The sequence below is a fragment of the Carassius gibelio genome, chromosome B17 (assembly GCF_023724105.1).
Source record: "Carassius gibelio isolate Cgi1373 ecotype wild population from Czech Republic chromosome B17, carGib1.2-hapl.c, whole genome shotgun sequence".
In the NCBI taxonomy this organism is placed as follows: domain Eukaryota; kingdom Metazoa; phylum Chordata; class Actinopteri; order Cypriniformes; family Cyprinidae; genus Carassius; species Carassius gibelio.
Window position 1 is genome coordinate 25,372,388 of NC_068412.1, and position 22,906 is coordinate 25,395,293.

Here is a 22,906-nt window from a genome sequence, read left to right on the forward strand (position 1 = left end):
GACAGTTTCCTGATTGTTATTGCTCATGAAGGAAGTATGCCGTGAAGCCCTTTAACGAAAGAAATGCGCCCTCATTGGTTTCCACGGTGTTTACGGAGCGAGAGCCAATCATATGTGCCCGCTGATCCAGGTGATATCCCTCCTACCAGTATCTCCGGAGTAGGTTTATTTTGGTTTACCCCCCGCTCTTGTGCCGCCGCCATTAGAGCCAGTCACATCGGCAACCGAAATGGGAATTCCGGTATTTAAAACCCACTAAAACCCGCTTTGATCTGAAGATCGCCGTGGTGCTTGGGGTTTCAGAGGAAGGGAGATAAATAACATGGGAGTTCCGACGCAGAATCGATCTGCTGTCGCGGTAGATTTTCGGTGCTGAGCTGGATTTGGACCCGATCGGATTGGGTTTCGGTAGGACAGACGTTCGGTTTGCAGAAGAGCGAACTCGGGAACGGTAGTGTTTGCAAACTGAAGTGTGGAGGGCAGAGACAGGTAAGGGCCTTGATATTTCTGTGTGGAAAAAAAAATCACTGTAACACTTTATGCAACAGGGAAAATTAATGATTTTTTTTAGCTTCCTAAAATGCTCGCCTAAATATATTTTTGAAATATTTATTAATGTATTTATTTAAAAATGTATTTGTCATTTTAAGGAAGTGAAAATGTCAATAGACAGTGTACAATCTGAACAGAAGTAGCTGTTTGGGTTTATTTACAGTGCAGCAGATACAAACCGGAGCTCTTTTATGGTGTTGTTGTGATTCGGCTAACATCGACACCTTGGTGTGGAATTCCGAAACGAGCCGAGAGTGTTTACAATGTATCAGCGCAGAGTTTGTGCTGGATACATTTGAATTGGATACATTCGAACTGGATACATTATAGCGGCGGAAATGCTTTCATAATCCATTTCCAGCGCCCGTTATATATAAACTCCTCTCGCCGTTATAGCCCGGTTTCCAGTCGTGTAAAAAGAGGTTTGTGTCAAAACCTACCGAGATAACTAAACTGCACTTTTGCGGTGTCAAAGGCGCTTCCAGCAGTTTGACAGCTCACTATCCAAAATGACAGATTATGACCCCTTCAAAATATTGAACCTAATTTCGTAAAGCAAAACCTATTTTGTCTTAAAGTTTTTGATATAAAATGTGAGGTATAAAAAGTATAGTATTAGATGGTTCTGAGTGATTATCATATATATTCTGTTACACCAAACAAAATAGGCCTATATGATACTTCAAACTACAGTATATATAATGGTTTGTTTTTCACTATTGATTAATTCGTCTTCAGTAACTGGCTTTTTGTTTGTTTTATTCCATATGTATATTCATATCAAATACCATGGTATTCTTTGACATGCTTTGAAATGTCATGTAAATTCTGTGGTTTGTGTATGTGAATCATTCAGTAGCACGTTATTACCATCTTTATCACTGTACCATGTTAACACCATAGTCAAGGAAATCTAGGCCATCATGAATTTTTTTTTTAACGAATGTTAATAACCAAATGAGAGTGTAGGAATGTAGGTCAAAGGATGTGACCGTTTGCCCCAGTGAGCTGGATTCATCTGTCGTTGTCCACCTGTTAGGACTGTGAGGAATAATCCAGAGTCCAGATAAAAAACCTTTCAGAATAAATTGTATTGTGGTTTTTATTACAGTAGCAAATGGAAAGCTTAAGATCATTCACAAAGAGGGAGAAACATGTGAATGGAAAGACCTACCAAAGAGATTTGAGAAAAGCACAGAATATACATGCACTATCGTGTATGCTATCAGGACTCATTGTGATTTATGCTGATTTCAATGCTATGTTCATTTTGTCAACCTTTATGCTTTTTGTCATCATTATTTTAATCAAGTGCATGGACATTTATAAGTAGTCCAAGCCAGTCAAAAAAGGAAACTGCAATGCATTGGTTGGTATCATATGGTACTTTTGTATTTACCATAGATCATCTTATGCAATGATATTTACCTGGTACTTCAGAAAACTTTTGTTTCAAATATGTAAGTGACTTGAATTTAGGATTTTGACAATTAAAGAAAATGGTAAATGTGAAAATAGCCTGCACTATTTCTCGGTCACTAATCAAATGTAAGCAAATTTGTGACATCGACCATGTAAGCCCTTTGTACAAAAGTTCCATTGAAGCACAAGATGCTCTTGGAACATTCTCAGACCTTACTACATTACATGAATGATCAGGTTTTTTTTTTTTATATATATAATTTGTGGATTAAATCAAATTATAGCTAAGGGAACAAGCCAAATAGTGTTATAAAATTCAGTCAAAATAGTGAATAAAATTCAGTTTTAGGGTCGGTATGATTAAAGTAAAAATAATAGTATTGTGAAATATTATTAGAATTTAAAAGGAATATTTTATATTTTTATATATTTTAAGTAATTTATTCCAGTGATGCAAAGTAGAATTTTCAGCATCATTACTCCAGTCTTTAGTGTCACATGATCCTTCAGAAATCATTCTAATATGCAGATTTGCCGATCAAGAATATTGATATATATGGAATATTACAATTGTCTTAATTTAATACGTCCTTGCTGAATAAAAGTATTAATTTATATATTTTTTTTAAAAAGGCATTATTTACTCTGAGACCTTTGGATCCCACTGTAAATCAACATAATTTTATCATATTATCAATCCACATAGCTCTTTCCCCAGCAAGAACTAAACTTTGGCTGTCTGTGACTATTGCAGGAGAAGCTGGAGGCGCTGTGAGCGTGAGCGAGTGAAAGCAGGTGAAGAACGGAGGACTGGCGGGAGGGAGGGAGGGGGGGCGATCAGTTACGGTGACAGGCGCGAGCGAGGATGACAGATTTGGGCTTGAAGTGGAGCTGCGAGTACTGCACCTACGAGAACTGGCCGTCCGCCATCAAATGCACCATGTGTCGGGCCCAAAGGCACAACGCGCCCATCATCACAGAGGAACCCTTCAAGAGCAGCTCCAGCCTGGACCCGCAGCTCTGCACCACACAGCTCATCTGCCCTGACTCCAGCGCCCGGCCTCGGGTGCGGATCGCCGATGAGCTGCCCGAGACCAGCAGCAAATGGTCCTGCCAAATGTGCACCTATCTGAACTGGCCCCGCGCAATCCGCTGCACGCAGTGCCTCAGTCAGAGGCAGCAGGGCTCCCAACACGGCCCGCTCAGTCCGTCTGAAGCACCACAGACATCGGACTCGGGGTCCAGACCTACTCCGATCACCTCAGATCCGTGTGAGGAGTATAACGACCGGAATCGGCTTAACATGCACGCGCAGCGTTGGCCGTGCTCGGCTTGCACCTATGAGAACTGGCCGAAGAGTCTGAGGTGTGTGGTTTGTGACCACCCCAAACCCAGTGGTTCGCCCGAGGCACCTCAGCAGGATTCGGAGGCGGAGAGCGCCACGTCCCCGTCGATAGTGAACGAGCAGGAGCGGGATAAGCTGAGGACAGCGGGGGGAGGGGGGCTGAGCAGAGGCAGACAGAGGAAACTCTCTCCACCCACGTGTAAAGGGCAGGCGGAGGTCAAGATCGAGCTGGCGTCCGGAGCGGTGGGCAGCGATAACGAGCAGGAGGCGGACTTTAAAAAACTCAAACAGATCCGGAACAGGATGCGGAGAAGCGACTGGCTCTTCCTGAACGCCTGCGCTGGTGAGAAACGAACCCCATTAGTGCTAGATACAATTTCCCCAAAATGTATTTGGACACTTAAAATTAATTTAGAAAATATCATTGCATTAGATTGGGTGTCTGTAATATCTGCACTCAGATGCTGCAGGAGCTTTTCTCCTCACTAACTTCACATCAGTTTTCTTTTTTCTTCACATCATGTCTTTTTTTCAGCTGGTGGTTTGTTGAAACATTTTTTTTTTAATCAAACATCTTTATGTGAAATATTTTGCTGCTCAAGAAGCAATTCTTATTATTTTTTCGATATTTTTTGTGATCCTTTTTTCAGGAATTTCAAATAGAAAGTTTAAAAGAACTGCATTTATTTAAAATCTTTTATCATATTATAAACATTTACTGTTACTTTGTCAATTTAATGTGTCCTTGCGGAATAAAAGTATTAATTTATATTAATTTATAAGTCATACCCCCAAACCTTTGAACAGAAGTGCACATATACCTAATTTTTTTATATAAAAATAAATATCACCTTTCATAATGTATTGACATTATGGTAACGCTGTACAACAATAATTTCTGAACAATAATCCAGTAGCGAACATGAAACTAATATATTGAACAATATTGAGAAATATATTATTTCAGCATTTAATACTCTTTGAAAATGTTAAATAAAAAAAACATTTTTTAAATGTTAATGTTTTTTTTAAAAAATAGTTAAATGAGCAATAACTAGGGTTAATTAAATTCTCTATAAGTATTCTTTATGTAGTTTACTAGTGTTGACCTTGTTATAAAGTGTTACGTGAATTATCAGTTGTGACCTTCTCCCTCTTGCTCACTATTTGATTGGCATGTTTTACCGGATGTGAAGCTGAAATTCAAAGCTGAATCTTTTGATATCAACTGGTATGAAACCTTTATTTTCATCACTCTGCCTGTGGGAGATGGTTTGCATACGCATGGTTTGATGCAAACTGACAGATTTTGTCTCGTGGGCTTTGGTACTAGGGAACACTTCTGTTAGCACTCTGCTTTCCTGCATCAGGGTATGAAATCATTGATCTCTAAAGCAGCGTCACTGTCTTCTGGGAAATACATATAGCTCCTATAGGTCTGATGGGATTGAATCGGAAATTTATACTGCAACTTCAAAGAGCAGTGAAAGAGGAAGTCAACCTACTCATATGTAATGCACACTTTCATCAGGTGTAGTGGAGGGGGATCTGGCCGCCGTGGAGGCGTACAAGTCATCCGGCGGTGATATCGCACGGCAGCTGACTGCAGACGAGGTGCGGATTCTCAACCGTCCGTCTGCGTTCGATGCTGGGTTTACTCTGGTGCATCTGGCCATCCGCTTCCAAAGACAAGACATGCTCGCGGTGCTGCTCACGGAGGTCAGGGTGTTTACATGCGTAAATGGAGAGAAGTCGTCTCATATTGTAAAATGATTCTGTATTTCTGAATGTACTTCAGGTGTCTCAGCAGACGGCGAAGTGTATACCGGCTCTGGTGTGTCCTGAGTTAACAGAACAGATCCGCAGAGAGGTGGCGGCAGCACTTCACAGACGTAAAGGAGAGTTTCCCTGTTGCTTCTTCGCTGACCTCGTCACCTTCACATTACCAGCAGGTGATCACTCATCATTTCTAAAGACCAACATTTCCCTTCTCATGCATTCAGACCACATGAGTCACAAAAACCAAGTGGTTTAAAGTTAAATTCAATTGAAACCATGAAACAGTTTCTGTTTCTTGAAATAAAATAAACTAACTAAATCAAAATAAAGTAAAAAAAGAAAATACTAAATAAACGTTTACCTTAAAATCCACTTAAGATGTTAATCAAGATTTCTTGATACCAGAAACATTGCAATTTAGTTCTTTATTATGAAGGGATATATAATATATAATTAAATGCCGTAAATAAAAGTATAATGAAATATGTGACCCTGGAGCACAAAACCAGTATTAATTATTTGTAGCAATAGCCAAAAAAACATTGTATGGGTCAAAATGATTGATTTTTCTTTTATCCCCAAAATCATTAGTATATTAAGTAAAGACCATGTTCCATGAAGATATTTTGAACATTTCCTAGAGTAAATATATTAAAACTTGATTTTTGATTAGTAATATGCATTGCTAAGAACTTCATTTGGACAACTTTAAAGGTGATTTTCTCAATATTTCGATTTTTTTACACCCTCAGATTCCAGATTTTCGAATAGTTGTATCTCAGCCAAATATTGTCCAGTCCTAATAAACCATACATCAATGGAAAGTTTTCAGATGAAAATTCTGAAGAATCTGATAAAAAATTTACCATTATGACTGGTTTTCTGGTCCATGGTCACATATAAATATGAATTGAAGTACACCTTGGCATAAAATGTGACAAGATAAAATATAATGAAATAATTGAATACATTATGAAATGTTGCAACCAATAAATATAAACCTAATGAAATTAATGTTGTTTTAGTATCTTTGATACTATAATAATTTTTATTGTTATTTTGAATCAATTTTAGTTTGTTATTTTAGTACATCCGTAAACTAAATAAGACACAACCGTCATTTTATTTCAGTTTATTTTATTTTTTATAGTTTGTTAAATAACCCTCATGAAAGTGAGCATACATAAATAAATAGGGTGTGAAATGTATTTATGCAAAAAGTGTCCTGATATATACCTTGTAATGAACATTGTGTAAAAGTGGTAGAAAAATCCATAATGCGTCTTAATTTTTTATTTTCTTCTATAGATATTGAAGACCTTCCCCCAAATGTTCAAGAAAAACTGTTCGATGAGGTCCTGGATCGAGATGTACAAAAAGGTGACACTTTAGCTTTTATTTTATGGTTTAAACCTGATAAAAATGGGCATCACATTAAAACATTGAGTTCCTCAACTAGTTCTACTTCAGGACAATGGATATTTTGATGGTAAACTGTGGTTGGCACAGCGTTGGCCTTGTTTGCAAGTTCACCCATATTTAATGCATAGGGGTTGTGTTTTCTTTTACCTTGCACAATTTGTCCCAACTTTTATCTGCCTATTTGATTTTGCTGTCCCATTATACAGTTATTTAAATTTTGTTATTTGCATTTAGTATCTGAACAAGCCCATGGCCTGTTTTTGGGTCATGACCCATCAATTGAAAAGAATCTGATCTAGAAAATGCCTTAGCTGGTCTATTTCTGTTGCATCCCTAAAGAGCAGCGTGCAGCTAGCAGTAACAAAATGTATCACTGGATGTGCAAAGAAACGCATTGAGAAACTGATTTATTCTGGTGTTCAGAGCTGGAAGAGGAGTCTCCCATCATTAACTGGTCTCTGGAGCTGGGCACACGTCTGGACAGCCGGCTGTACGCTCTGTGGAACCGAACCGCTGGAGATTGCCTTCTAGATTCAGTGTTACAGGCCACGTGGGGGATTTACGACAAAGACTCTGTCCTGAGAAAAAGCCTCAACGACAGCTTGCACGACTGCTCTCACTGGTAAGACTGGACATTAATAGAATAACACATGAATCTTTGTGGCCAATTGACTCTATTTTGTCTCATCTGACCAAAGGACAAGTTTCTAGTATGCATAGTTTTTCTCCAGGTTGTCCTTCAAACTTCAGTCTAGCTTGGAGGTGTCTCTTCTTCAGAAGAGGTTTTTCTTGGTCTGCAACCTCACAATCCATTGGAGAACTGTTTTCCATTCAATTTATTCCTTATGTTTTCTTTACTTGGTCTTAAAAAGGTCATAGACCATAAACCTGCAGAAACTCTGTTTTAGTTAACTTTAAAGACCCTGAGTCATGTTAACTACCCAGAACACCCTAGTATTGTTTTGCAAAGGTGGCAGCACACGTGTTCTTTAGCAAAAAATTAGTTATCTTGCTTGATTGCATCTGGGTTTTATTCACATCTGTGTGATTGCATCTGTGCATTTTACACAGATATAATGTTTGTGTTTTCCAGGTTCTACACGCGCTGGAAAGAGTGGGAGTCCTGGTATTCCCAGAGCTTCGGTTTGCATTTTTCTCTGCGGGAGGAGCAGTGGCAGGAGGACTGGGCCTTTATACTGTCATTAGCCAGTCAGGTAAGTAACCAGATGAGAAAACATTCGGATCTCACCACCTACTGAGATAGATGCAGTTGATTCATACAGAAACACATACGCAGACATGCATGCCACTGGAGACGATGAGGGCTGAACAGATGTCTGAGCAATGAGCACTTTTAATAGCACTGTTTCCATTAGTCGGTTGTTTCTATACAGATCTATTGAAGATTTTGGCAGTTACATTGTACAGTAAGGCATTAAAACTGACTATATTTACCTTCAGAATACACATTTTTGTTATTGTGAATGATTCATCAGTGCTTGTTATTCCAAAGAAACAATTATTTTCTTTGTATGCTTTTATCAATCATTTAACCATTTACATTCAAAGCCATTTACGCTGCTTTGAATGGATCATTGTTAGATTATGAAAATAAAATGAGTCGCATATGCTGTTTCATATTGAATAATTTTTCTTATAATGAAATATTCAGATGAGTTTGGGGAAACATAGCATTGAGGATTGAAACCAGTTGTTTTAACACTTATTTTGGTTCTCTTTCTCTCTCTCTGTCTCTGTTCTTGTATCATCTTCCTGCAGCCGGGTGCGAGTTTAGAGCAGACGCACGTGTTTGTCTTGGCACACATCCTTCGGAGGCCTATCATAGTGTACGGTGTGAAATATTACAAGAGCTTCAGAGGAGAGACGCTGGGATACACACGCTTTCAGGGTGAGCTGTGATTAAGTGTGCTACGCTAGTGTGGAGATATTTCCATTTTATTTGGTTTGCTCAATTTGCAAAGGCTGCTTCTCAGCTCTAGAAAGACCGATTGGCCTATGATTACTATCATTATAGATAGATATTTACACTACTGTTCAAAAGTCATTAAGTTTTATTGTATTTTATATATATATATATATATATATATATATATATATATATACACACACACACACTCACTGCCCACTTTGTTAGGTACACCTTGCTAGTACCGGGTTGGACCCCCTTTTGGCTTCAGAACTGCCTTAATTCTTTGTGGCATAGATTCAACAAGGTTTTGGAAACATTCCTCAAAGATTTTGGTCCATATTGATGGACAAAATCCACAAAAATATTAAGTGGCATAAATGTTTTCAACATGGTAATAACAAGTTTCTTTAGCATGATTTCTGAAGGATCATGTGACGCTGAAGGCTGGAGTAATTGCTGCTGAGAATTCAGCTTTGACATCAGCGGAATAAATTATATTTAAAAATATCTTCAAACAGAAACCAGTTATTTTAATTGATGTAAATATTGTTATAATACACAGTTTTTACTGTATTTTTGATCAAATAAATGCTGCTATTCTATTCTGCTGGTGAGCAAAATAGACTTCTTTAAAAAATCACACCAATCCAAAACTTTTGAATTGTAGTGTGTATGTATAAATTAAAATGTGATATATAATTTATATATTCATATTTCATACATTTAAATAAAAGGTTTTTATGCAAGGAAGGTTTACTCAAAAAAATATTTAGAAACAGAATATGTGTATTATCCTCCAGTAAATCACAAAAATAGGTTAAAAAAAAAAAGCTAAAAAAAAAATCCAAATCTCTTCCAACTGATTGACTTGGCCGAAGTGTTGATTTAATTATAAAGAGCTTTTCACTGCATATATCTGACGATTATAATCATTTTATCAGTACTTACAGGGATGATTAGTGTAAGCACATTAGCATTATTCTCTGTGCTGTTTGGCCACGTCAACCAAGAAATGTGTGATCTATTATATCTGTGGCTGGCAGGCTGTTATTGCTACTACAGTGACGAAACGGCCAGCAGAAACAATCCATATATCTCTGTCACACAGTGTTGACTGCTGCACACAGTGTTGGTTTTTAGGGTCAGTCACACAGTTTCTGTATTTACTGTTTGCTTTGGCTGTTATGTTGTAGGTGTTTACCTGCCTCTGTTATGGGAGCAGAGTTTCTGCTGGAAGAGCCCAATCGCCTTGGGTTACACGCGCGGACACTTTTCCGCCTTGGTTGCCATGGAGAACGATGGCTACGATAATCGAGGCGCGGGCGCCAACTTGAACACAGACGATGATGTCACGGTCACTTTCCTGCCGCTGGTTGACAGCGAGCGAAAACTGTTGCACATTCACTTTCTGTCAGCACAAGAGGTGAGAACAGCTCTGCTGACATCAATGCACTCTGTAGAACATGAATAGTTATTAAGGTCTGTTTACATATACAAATGGGTTGTCTTTTTTATTGTGTGTGGAGGCTGGGTTGTTTTTTAGCCGTTTTTTATATATATTTAAGACATCGCAGGTGAATAAGGTAAAGCATTTAACAGATATTTTCCCCAGCTGATTAATTATAATACATTAAGAAAATTGTTTTGCATAACAAGTTTTCTAAAATGTTGTTTAAATACGCAAATGATGCATTGACTAATTAAGTATGGGCTTATTGTCATATATTTCCAGAACAGAAATCTGAATCTTTTTGATAAAGCCAAAATTTGGGTTTCATTTTGTTGGCGTATTCTTTTCTTTTTTTTTTTTTTTTTTTTTTTAGAGAGAGAGGATATTTTGGATTTCTCTTTTTATCACTCCATAAATAATCATAAAATACTGTCAACAGCCCAAAAAAAAAAAGAAAAAACACTGTTGTACACTTACTGTAAAGTGTTACCAAAACAACTAAAATCTAAAATATAAAAATAAAAATTCTAAATATTAATAAAATCTATTATAGTCTCTACATAATAGTAAAACAGCACTGATTGTCATTTAAATCTACAGAGGCAAAAGTTAACACTTAAATGTGTATTTTTTTTTTCACTAGTCTAAAAGAGGACAATTGTTGAAACAAAATAGCCCAAAATCTCGAAATTGACCAGTGTATGAAAAAAAACCTGGGCGTGTTACAACAAGCCTTTTTAGGGGGGAGTGGACGAGTCTTAACTTTTATAAATAATATCTCTTTGGGTTTGAGACTTAAGTCATCACAACTTTAGGGATCTTATCTATTCACGAACAACTTGTAACACTCCAAAGAGAAAGGTCAACATCATATTTTTTTATGCTGCCAAGAAAATGGGTAATTAGTTTGTTTTCATCGCCACCTTTCTGTACTGAATGGAAAATGCATGTGTTTGTAAGCTGCTGTTGATGTACCTTGAGGTGTTCTCTGATTGGTTACTCTGCTTGTCCGTCAGATGGGGACGGAGGAGCAGCAGGAGCGGATGCTGCGGCAGTGGATGGACTGCTGTGTTACAGAGGGCGGGGTTCTGGTGGCCATGCAGAAGAGCTCCAGGAGGCGGAACCACCCGCTTGTCACTCAGATGGTGGAGAAGTGGCTGGATGGTTACCGGCAGCTTGCCGCTTGTCCAACTCTCTCCGACGGAGAGGAGGAAGAGGAGGATGAAGACGAGTGAAGAGCAGTCTGCAGTACTGGACACTAACATACAATACGTCCCTCTTGCGTTCCCCAACACACAGAAACACACAAACACACACCTCTAACCCCGACCGAAAGATGAACCCCAGATTTCCTTTTTGGTTTTTGTCTCTAATACGCCAATTAATTTGGGTTTGTTGCAAAATAAAGGAATGCATCATGATTGTATTTGTCATTACAGATTATGTTATTTGCTTTTGTTTGTGTTGATTTAAATTTGCTGTTTCAAAGCTTGTAGTGATTTACGAAAAAGAGGAATAAGCAGGAGAGAAAAAGATATTTAAATAGGTCAATTGCAGCAAGCACCCTTTTTAAAACGTCCGGTTCAGTTTGTAACAGAACCGAAGCAGATGTCTATTTCTATTTGTGTAGCGTGACTCTAGACTGAGATTACTAAAACATAATTCACTATACGTTTGAAAATGAGCATTATATACGAATCACACGTATGACTGTGACGATTGCTTTTCTAAATGAAGCCATCGTTCCTCACCTGGTCGTTACGAGGAGAACGCAAGTGGACATTTTAACTCTATTTCTAACAGATTTTCTGTATTTATCTGAATAATAGTTTGTGAGCCATAGAAATGAATGCTTTCCACTCACATTGTCGTCTCTTGTTGTCCCATCTTTGAACTACACTGCAAAGAAAAAGGCATGTGTCAGTTTACTGTGTCCGTTGGATGAGATTTTATGCCCTTTTTGGAAGGGAACATTATTTCAGCTTTTTTTTTTTTTAATGTGGTCCTTTCACTCTTTCAGTTGTGTATTTGTGTGTGCCGTTTGTCTTTTACTAAGTGTCTACTACAGATTTTTCAGTGCATGTTTTTTTTTTCTACCGTTTCCAAAACTCTTGTCATCACATTCAAAGACTTGATGTAGACCAAAGTGAACATTAGGAGAGATCTGTGGAGTGTTTTTGCAGTGCTAATATAACCGGTTAATTTGCTTTGTTTCCCAGTTTTCATCTCATCACCACCTGTATTTGTGTCCAGTCCTTCTCACATCCTCATGTTTTATTTTCTTTTTTAAATTATGTGATAGTTCTGCTACACTATGGTATATTTGATATATATAAGGTGGAGACCAAACTTGGTGATATTGAAGACCTAAGTGTTTTGAATGTCCAACTATGAAACCATTATAAAACTTCAAAACAAAACGTGTGATTTCCTACATACAAAGTACATATGCTCAGATGAGAAATGCTCATTGCAGCGGTTTGTTTTTTGTGAGGATGTTGCAATAGCAAAGTCAGTGCTATACCTTGTCTATTTGCAATTCAAATTAGACATTTTTAGACTACACGTAAACCCTGAAAAGAAAACTAAACGCACTCATGCCAAAGCATTACAAGTCAAACTATATGCTGCTAGAAATGACACGGTAAGATGTTTAGCAACACAGAACCTGCTAAAACAATGCATGTATGCTTCATTAACTAGTGTACACTTTGTACAGGATTTCTATTACTTCTCCTGTCAATGTGCTTTTTTTTTTTATAGCGGTATAGTGTAGCCTAATGTTTGTCGCAAACCTGTATGAGTTTCTTTCTTGTGCTGAATGCAAAATAAGTTCTTTTTGAAGAATGTGGGTAACCAAACAGTTGCTGGTCTCCTTTGACTTCCTTGGTTTGGAGAGAAAAAAAATAGAAATTAAAAATAAAAATGGGAACCAGCAACTGTTCGATTATAAATTTTTCTTTTGCGTTACACAAACTTTTGAGGTTTTCAAATTGTTTTAATTTTTTCATGAACTATCCCTTTAAGAGACATATGGAATTAAGTTATAGCCTTCAATAAATCAATTATTAGGCAATAAATATGCAAATGCTTACATTAATCCAGGTTTTAAAGATTTTAAATAGTGAAGTTTCAAAACCTGACAACTATTTTTTTTTTTATTACTAACCCAGGGGAAATTATAAACTGTGTAAAACAGTATGAAAAAAGGCACGGACTATAAAATTCCAGATCATTAAAACGAGAGTATATATATATATATATATATATATATATAAAAGAAATCTATATTATCAGCCCTGTGTCTCACAGCTGCTTATCTTTTTTAACTTGTGTGTTGCATACACAAAAATAAAAAAAGACACTAATGACACCATCCCAACGTGCCATAGGAAAATCACTAATTAAACGTGAAGGTTACAGCCAATGACTAGACTTTTTTTTTTAAACTATTTCGGACCAAACTAAAATACATTTTTGGCCTCTGTAATTATTCTATAATAATTTAAGTTCATCAGTAGAAAATAGGTATGAAACGGTCCACAAAATAATCCAAACCAAGGACAGGTAGATCTCAGGCTTTAATCGTCAGAGAATTCAGTAAAGGCTCAGAGAAACAAGGGGTACTGAAATATTTAATTGGCATTCAGCACAAATTAACAGAGGGTTAAGTCATGAATCAGAGTTAACGTAACAAAAACGAAAAGTGTAAGACTGTATAATGACTTGTTTTTAAAGGTAGAGCCCCTCTGGTGTCCCCTCCTGCTTCTTGTACAGGACATTCTCTTTAGACTTCTTGAAGTCTTCATTAGTAACTTTCATTCTGCGTTCCCTCAGAGCCATCAGCCCTGCCTCGGTGCAAATGGCCTGGAAAAAAACACAAATTCAACATTAAATACAATGAAGTGCATGTACAAACTTGTTCAATCATCCATGGCCTTTGTTCATGTTTTAATAAATATTTAGAGGCACTGAAGGAATAGTCCAGCCAAAAATGAAAATTCTTCCATTGTTTACTCACTCTAATGTTTAATTGCTCTAAACCTGTATGACTTTCTTCGGTGCAACATACAAAAAGACATTTTGAAGAATTTTGGTAACCAAACAGCTTTGGTTCTCAATGACTTCTATTGTAGGGAAAAAAAAAAACTACCGTTTTTTTCCGCACTATAATGCGTATTTAAAGCCTTTAATTTTCTCAACAACGACAGTGCGCCTTATAATCTGGAGCGCCTTATATATGGATCAAGGCCCTCTGTCAAAATGTTGATATTCCCTTTAGCACAGCTCCATCTAGTGGATGCATAACGCAAACCCAGTCAAACGTTTGACTGCAGTATCTTCTGTTCTATGCGCCTTATAATCTGGTGCACCCTATAGTGCGGAAAATACAGTATTTGTTTACCAACAATCATCATACAGGTTAGAACAAGATTAGGGTCAATAAATAAATGGAAGAAATGTTCAGTTTTGGGGTCTATTAAACCTGAATTAAAATTGTAAATTAGTCAGAAAAGGTCAAATGAACCACATTATCTTGTTCTGCAAGACAATGTTTTTCTGTGTAGTCAAATTGCATAAGATTATGCATCTATTTAAGTAAAGGGCCCTCTGATGCTACCTTGATGTCAGCACCGGAGAGGTCGTCTTTAGCCAGGATGAGGTCGTCCAAAGTCACGTCATCTGCAACAGTCATCCTGCTGGTGTGGATCTGAAAGATTCTGCGCTTCGTCTTCTCATCTGGCAGTGGAAACTCAATCTTGCGATCGATTCTTCCTGTGGAAACACAAAAAGGAAACCTAATTTTAGTCTAAAAATGCCTTGTCCAAATACCCTCACCTGCAGTCTTGACCACTTGAGAGCATGTGCGTGCGACAGGAAGTGCGCAAGACTATCTAGATCTTAAAAAACACTAAAGTATCCCATCATGAATCATGTTGTGTAGATAAATCACAAGAATTAATGCAAGTTAAATATTAATAATAATTAGATATTACTTATAATTTAATAATGAAACAAAGTTCTACACATTGTATTGCTGCATAGATAAGTATATTTATTTTGTACAACATTTGGAACTGCTTTTTATCACTTTATTTAGAAGCACCACAGGGACTACTGAACAGACATTTAGAAGTTGATTTTAAAATGCAAAGTATTTACAATTAAAATAAACCTACACTTGCATTTTTACAATACTAGAAGTGTGTCTCATCAGGTAATGAAAAGTTTGACATACACTTGTGGTCTTCAACACATGTGCCAAATCCAGGAAATACATCATAGTAGTAATCAAGTAGTTAAGTGCAAAGACCGCAAGTGTGGGTATTTGGACAAGGCTTAAGTTATGTGCTTCATTCAATTATGTGCATTTTAAAACAAAGGAAACCCTCACACTAATGTTTGTGACATCAGACGTTTGTGTCTGGCCTGTTAGTCCACTTTGATTCAATTAGCATGTGAAACGCACACCAGAAATAAACGGTAAGCTGACTAATTCACCTGGTCTAATGAGAGCTGGGTCGAGTGTATCAATCCTATTAGTGGCCATGATGACTTTAACGTCTCCGCGGGAGTCAAATCCATCCAACTGGTTTAACAGCTCCAACATTGTTCTCTGAATCTCACGCTCTCCTCCTGAATTAGAGTCATACCTGCAGAGAAACATCATCCAAATGTCAGTGTTTTCACAGTTTATAATAAAAACAATCTAGTCTGTACACAATATACACACACACACACCTGAGGCCACAGATAAAGGTTTGTTTTTTTTTAATAGTGGAATTATATATCGCATGGCTACTATAATTCATACAGCATAACATATTCTGTCAATGTTAGTCTAGAAATCTACCAACAGCTTTTTTATTATTATTATTATTATGAGTGAATATTGGGTAAATAAGGGTATGTAATGTGTAAATATAAAAAAAGTTATACTTTTGCTGCCAAAACCCAAAAGGGTCTTGCTCCAAACACGTAATATAGCTTAATGTACAAAGACAATGATATAAAAGAGCTTTGCATGTTTCATTTATTCTGAGCTCACATGCACATACTAGTTATGTATATTTTAATAATCAAGAGGAGCACATTGAGTTTGGTTTTTATCCTTATTATATTAATAAACTGTATATTGAATTTGATATTTTAATAGCATGCATCTTAATACATTAAGCCATATGAAGTGTTTGTGGATTTCTACTGGAGGAAAACTCTTAAACTCATTGTGTTCATACTCATTGTGGTCACAGATTTGCAGGTCTTTGTCTTTTTCTTGCAGGACCCTGTGCGTTATAGTACTCAATTAGTTTTAATCATTTAATCTCCATTGGCAACATGCACCATTTCTGTGGATTGCAATTGATGTTGCAGGTAGCGTAGAGTGCAAGTGACAACTGCAAGTGACATTGTAATTTAGTTTACCTGGCTACTCTTGTCATATGTTGAGAGGTAAAAAAAAAAGTGCAAGTAACGACACTTGCAGAAGCAAGAATTGTCTGAGAGAGGAAGTGCAATCTATTAAAGGATGTATTAAATTCAACAAAAGCGACAGTAAAGATAGTATAGACATTCTATAAAAAAATATGACCATTGATAATTACAAGAAATGTTTTTGAAAAGCAAATTAGCATAGTATGATTTCTGAAGGATCATGTTACACTGAAGACTGGAGTAATGATGCTGAAACCTCAGCTTTGCGCCACAGGATTAATGACATTTTAACAAAACCCCCAATACTTACCTCTTTGTGCCGATAGCGTCAATCTCATCTATGAAGACAATGGACGGAGCATGTTCCTCAGCCACTCTGAAGAGCTCTCGCACCAGTTTGGGACCATCACCCAGGTACTTCTGAATAAGCTCTGAGCCCACCACCCTCAGGAAGGTGGCAGACGTCTGGTTTGCAACTGCCTTTGCCAGAAGAGTTTTGCCTGCACACCAGTAATAAATAACATCAACACAAACCCTATGCTAAGAAAATGACAACATACAACAAACTGGTTTTTAAGACTCAGATTGACCTGTTCCCGGTGCACCATACAGAATGACTCCTTTAGGCGGCTTTATTCCCATCTCTTCATAATACTCTGGATGTGTAAGGGGAAGCTCCACAGATTCCTAAAATAATAAATGCACAAGGTTGATCATGCTTTAGAATTAATTTTGATTTCATGCAATGTCCTGATTAATGTTCTTGTGCAGGATACGATCAGTATCAGTTCATGCAAAGCATCAGCAGTCACAAACCACTGTCCACTTTTATTTTTAACAAAAGAATGCAATGAGCTCATAATCATGAATGAGAAATAGCAAGTTTCCGATGGCATGTGAGGAGAGCAGAGAAGTGTTTGCGGAGCACAGTGGAGTGAATAGTTTTGTTAACTTCATGGTTTATTATTTTGAGTCATATGGGATGCGGTAACACACGTCCCTCTCTATCTATATATCTATATATAACTGAACCGAGCTCTTGTCCAACCGAGTCAGGGACTGCCAAATGGAGCGATCACACTAGTCAAACGAACCAGGCTTTGGGGGTTAATTTTGCCCTAATTATTCTTCAGCATCCCACACACCCGAGTCTGTACCTGCCCATCAAGTGTTATTACTTTTGTGCATAATAATGCGATTAATCGAGGACAATCATTTGATTAATCGTGATAAAAAAAAAATTATAAATAAAAAAAATCTTATTTCAATAAACTACTTTAATGAATACAATATATGTCCTTTTTTTATAAACCAATCAAAAATAAAATAAACACTTTTTTGCACTTTGAAATTCAATTAATTTTAAGGATGACTAAATCGATTACCTTGATCTCTTGAATCTGGTTGTCCAGACCTCCGATGTCTGCATAGGTCTCCTGCGGGGCTTTCTCTACTTTCATTACAGTCACCAGAGGGTCTGTGTCATCCATCAGCACCCCGATTACTGCATGAACCTGCAAACATTTACTTAAATTAATAACAAAGCATCATTCCTATAATTCAAACGGAATACATAAATAAAACAATTTCATAACGTTATTTTTGACAACTCTAACATTCAAAATTCAGGAATAAAATTTACTTCTGTAGTAAAATTAAGTCAAGTGAATCAACATCAATGTCTATTTATCTTCCAGTTTATCTTAGGCCAGTTAAGTTATTTTCGAGGCTCACTAACCTTGTGGTTCAGTAACACAGAGCAGCCGGGCTCTAGAAGGTCTTTATCTACAAATGACAGAATACTGACATAATGTTCTGAGCCCACTGATGTCGAGACGATGGCGTGATTATCGTCAATGATCTCCTCCAGAGTGCCCACAGACATGGGCGTCCCTCTGAGGTCATCCACTTTAGATCTCTCCTCCTGTAAACAAAACACCACGATTAGTGCTTTGAACCAAACTGTGGTTCTTCTGATTCAAAATAAAAACAAATGTTAAATTTACAAATGCAATATAATATAAAATGATGACAATAATGTGCTGACCTCTTGTTTCTCCTCCAGAGGCTTCATCTGCTCCTGGTTCCTGATGAACTCCTCCTCCATCAGCAGATAGTCTTTGATTCGCTCTTGTTTGAGGAGTTTCAGTCTGCACTGTGTGTGTGGAGTGACTGAGGAAGGAAGAGACAATGACAGCTCATGATTTTACAGATCACTCCTAGGGATGCACAGATCATGATTTTTCATGGCCTATTCCGATACTGATTCTTTTACAAGCAAACTGGCTGATTTCTATACCGATTTCAGTTTTTTTTTAAGCAACAAACAAGAAAGAAGGAAAGTGCGCATAAACAAGATGTAAACAAAACAGTTTTTTGGCTAGTGAAAACAATAACCATAACCATCTGATATCAACGGCAGAATCTGCACAGTAAGTAGCCTACATTCTATAGAGACATAGATGGTACAGACATCAGCATTTAGCTTTTGTTTTTGAATTGGATTGAAAATACATAGAACTGGCCTTAAATTAAAAGATTAACTGTAACCATGTGAAATCAAAAGGTAATAACTGCATAGTTCTACAATCCAAACACCACAATCAACACATATTCAATAAGATGTTTCTTAATCAGCATTCAGTATTTGTTGTAGTTTTTACATTTGGTTTTAAATAAAAAAAGGTCTGGCCAGTGAGACTAAATAAAAGTATGCTCATTGAATCATTACCCTAAAATGGTTTAATTGGATGAATCTATCCACTTTTTTCAGTGTGCTACAGCAGGTGATTTTTAAATCAAATTAAGACTGTTATTTTAAGGTAAAATAAAAAGAATCATCCTATACAGAACTGACGGTAACTTCTGGCTCTTCAAACATGTATGCAAGTTCTACTTTACAAAAAACAAAATAATATCTGTTTTTTCACAGTTTAGTCTGTTTGGTTTCTCATCCAGGACGTGTGAAGTCGAGCTGAACATCCCTTCACTGTCTGCGCTTGTGCAGGACAGGTACAGTACGCTCGCGCAGCTTCAGTGAGCGCAGGAAAGGCTCTTATTTGTGTGCCAGTACACCAACAGCTGTTCGCTTCCTGCTATCTGTGCCTCAGACATGTAGCTCTGCACTTCCAGTGCTGAACGGCTGCCCATGTCCTGCGCACAGATTTCAAAATACTTCCACACAAATGGCATGATACCGAATGATTACAATTTAGTCTTTGCACGTGGGCGCATTTCTGGAAAAATACCAAAAACCGGCCAATTGCCAATCACGTATTTTAAGCAAAAACCGCCAGGTTACGGTTTATGGCCGGTCAACCGGTGCATCCCTAATCACTTCCATCTATGTAACAGCCTCTCAAAAGGTTTGGTATAATTAGGTTTTTCTTACCCAGGGGGAGTTTGCTTGCAGCATCTGGTCCCTTCACTTTCTTCTTCTTTTTCCCAACTCTTGTGGGAATGGGTGGCTCATACTTCTTTTTCTTATCCTGAAATTCAATGCACAGAAATGAATGATCAGTAAGGTAAATGTCAATTTTTTCACTACTAAATTTCTCTAAGATCAATCACCTCAGAGATTCATACATGTTTTATATATATATATATATATATATATATATATATATATATATATATATATATATATATATATATATATATTACTTAATAGTAATGAGGTTCTGTGTGTGTGTGTGTGTGTGTGAGAATGATACTCACTTTGTCATCTTTCTTTCCTCCACCAGGTCCTTGTCCTCCACTCTGACTTTGACCCTGTGAAAATCCAAAAATTTATTTCACCTTTTGTTTTGATTATGTCTATCACCTACAGAGACTTATGAACTAATTACAGTTCGTATTTTGCTTCGTTTCATGAATTTATGACAATAATTCAATAAATCTCTCTTTATAAATACAGAGAGATAAATTGATAAATAGATAGATAGATCACACATACAGTACAAAATGGCTCATTTACATTCAAAACGGTAATAACATTAGTAAATGGTTTTAAAATAATTCATCTCATTTGTTTACACATACACGCATTTACACGACCATGCATTTAACAATTTGCCATCTATTTATCTAATTGTTCTTTAAAACCAGTACCAATGTTTAATAATAAGTGAATATAATAAGGATAACGTGTTGACATTATTAATCATGCATTTATTTTCGTTTTATATGCATTGATTGAGTAACGTATACGCTAGCTAACACAACAAGCTAACTTTCCTGCTTTACAGTCTAACAAACACTCAAATAGAGGCAAATGTCTAACAGTTCTAAATATTCATAATTCATTTCTAAACCACAAATACATAGGCATATTTTAAAGAAGATAAAGAAAAGACACTTTTTAAAAAATAGAAGAAGCAAAATCTGCTGTCTCACCATCGTCGTTTGATTCTGTTTCTTCTTCTGCACTAACAGATCAAGCAAAGTGTGTCGCGTCCGCCACCTTCTGGAGAAAAGGGCACATTGATTTGCTGTTATATTTAAAGATTTGTCCACACAAGTGGGGTTTACGAGATTAAAATATCGCGCGATTACACTGTGTGCAACGAAGGGCAGTAGTTAAATTCTCGCGAGACTTTCACAGAATGAAGGTTACCATCTTGCAGCTCCGCTACATACAATAACAACAAACAAAACAAACATTCTTTAAAAATTTCTGGGGGTTGCAAGGAGAGGAAAAATAAAAAATAAAAATAAAATAAAAGGCACAAAATCTTACCAGTCCTAAAAGGAAAGTGACTCATTGGTGGTTTTATACAATTCCGCATGGGATTTATTATCTTTGGATAAGTACTTTTTTTTTTTTCTTTTTTTTTTTTTAGTTTTTTACTGTATTTTTAATCAAATAAATGCAGCGAGCAGAACAGACTTCTTTAAATCAAAACCACTTCAAAATCTTACCAACCCCAAACTTTTGAACAGTACTGTAACCATTTTTTTCTGCTTGAACCTGCAGGAATCAAGAGACATTTTGATTCTATCATTAAAAAAGTCAAGGCGGGAATCAGGAAGTCCAGTGCAGACCATCATAATCTACAGGTAAAGATTGAAAGGCTGTTAAAAATGTCAACAAAAAATTACATTCAAAACCAGCTTTGCTTCTGTAATATGATGCATTTTAAAGTTTAAAAATGTGCACAAAAAATGTATTAGTGTCGCCAGCTTAAAATGGGACATTGGTGAGCGTGTTATTTTGTTGTCCATTCTGTTATTAATCAGTATATCACAAGTTATGGTCTTCTATTTCCTGAACTAGAAGTGGGCGAATGTGTTTGGAAATAAGAACCTGATTGTGGTTGCTTTTAAAAATAAAGGTGTTGAAAGGATGTTCTGAAGCATTCATACCTCAAGAGACATCGAGCCTAGTAGCCATTATGAGAGACCCCCTGCCAAGATCATAATCAAAAGTAAGAACTTGACTGTTATAGAAAGTATCAATCAATCAATCAATCAATCAATCACCTTTATTTATATAGTGCTTTAAACAAAATACATTGGGTCAAAGCACTGAACAACATTCATTTGGAAAACATTGTGTCAATAATGCAAATTGATAGTTAAAGGCAGTTCATCATTGAATTCAGTGATGTCATATCTGTTCAGTTTAAATAGTGTCTGTGGATTTATTTGCAATCAAGTCAATGATATCACTGTAGATGAAGTGACCCCAACTAAGCAAGCCAGAGGCGACAGCGGCAAGGAACCGAAACTCCATCGGTGACAGAATGGAGAAAAAAACCTTGGGAGAAACCAGCCTCAGTTGGGGGGCCAGTTCTCCTCTGACCAGACGAAACCAGTAGTTCAATTCCAGACTGCAGCAAAGTCAGATTGTGCAGAAGAATCATCTGTTTCCTGTGGTCTTGTCCTAGTGCTCCTCTGAGACAAGGTCTTTACAGGGGATCTGTATCTGGGGCTCTAGTTGTCCTGGTCTCTGCTGTCTTTCAGGGCAGTAGAGGTCCTTTCTAGGTGCTGATCCACCATCTGGTCTGGATATGTACTGGATCCGGGTGACTGCAGTGACCCTCTGATCTGGACACAGACTGGATCTGGTGGCCACGGTGACCTCGGAACAAGAGAGAAACAGACAAATATTAGCGTAAATGCCATTCTTCTAATGATGTAGCAAGTACATCAGAATCAGAATCAGAATCAGAATGAGCTTTATTGCCAGGTATGTTTACACATACGAGGAATTTGTTTTCGTGACAGAAGCTCCGCAGTACAACAGAATGACAGCGACAGAACATAAAACACATAATAAAAGAATAAAAAATACAAATATGTAGACAGTGAATGACAATATACAAATGACAATTGTAGGCAGGTATATTACAAAGTGAAGTTATGTATGTACATATATATTGTGTGCAAAATTTAAGTGTATACTAAGTATGTGTGTTAGATAAATAAAGTGTGTGTGTATATAAATATAAAGTGTAGTGTGTTCGCCATTATTGTCAGCTGTTCATAAGATGGATTGCCTGAGGGAAGAAACTGGTCCTATGTCTGGTCGTTCTAGTGTTAGTATCGGGTGTATCGGGTGTTATGGGAA

General features: G+C 37.0%; 2 protein-coding genes and 1 long non-coding RNA gene across 3 annotated transcripts; 2 read left to right on the forward strand and 1 right to left on the reverse strand.

Moving 5' to 3' along the window:
* The first annotated feature begins 91 nt into the window (after positions 1–91).
* On the forward strand, positions 92–12,320 carry LOC127976424 (ubiquitin thioesterase zranb1-B). Its single transcript, XM_052580830.1, has 10 exons — positions 92–489; positions 2,729–3,662; positions 4,851–5,038; positions 5,118–5,271; positions 6,407–6,478; positions 6,944–7,142; positions 7,614–7,734; positions 8,300–8,429; positions 9,644–9,873; positions 10,917–12,320. The coding sequence occupies exons 2-10, from the start codon at positions 2,840–2,842 to the stop codon at positions 11,133–11,135; spliced, it is 2,136 nt and encodes a 711-aa protein (XP_052436790.1). The 5' UTR covers positions 92–489; positions 2,729–2,839; the 3' UTR covers positions 11,136–12,320.
* Positions 12,321–13,462: 1,142 nt separating this feature from the next.
* On the reverse strand, positions 13,463–20,838 carry psmc1a (proteasome 26S subunit, ATPase 1a). The gene is made up of 11 exons (XM_052581006.1): positions 20,731–20,838; positions 20,053–20,106; positions 19,727–19,823; positions 18,383–18,507; positions 18,074–18,259; positions 17,721–17,849; positions 16,926–17,022; positions 16,646–16,835; positions 15,403–15,554; positions 14,522–14,676; positions 13,463–13,767 (listed from the first exon to the last, which is right to left on the reverse strand). The coding sequence occupies exons 1-11, from the start codon at positions 20,731–20,733 to the stop codon at positions 13,633–13,635; spliced, it is 1,323 nt and encodes a 440-aa protein (XP_052436966.1). The 5' UTR covers positions 20,734–20,838; the 3' UTR covers positions 13,463–13,632.
* A 121-nt stretch (positions 20,839–20,959) lies between these two features.
* Positions 20,960–22,476, forward strand: LOC127976666 (uncharacterized). The gene is made up of 3 exons (XR_008157906.1): positions 20,960–21,393; positions 21,669–21,761; positions 22,011–22,476. It is a non-coding gene; the product is annotated as an uncharacterized LOC127976666 (long non-coding RNA).
* The last annotated feature ends 430 nt before the right edge of the window (positions 22,477–22,906 follow it).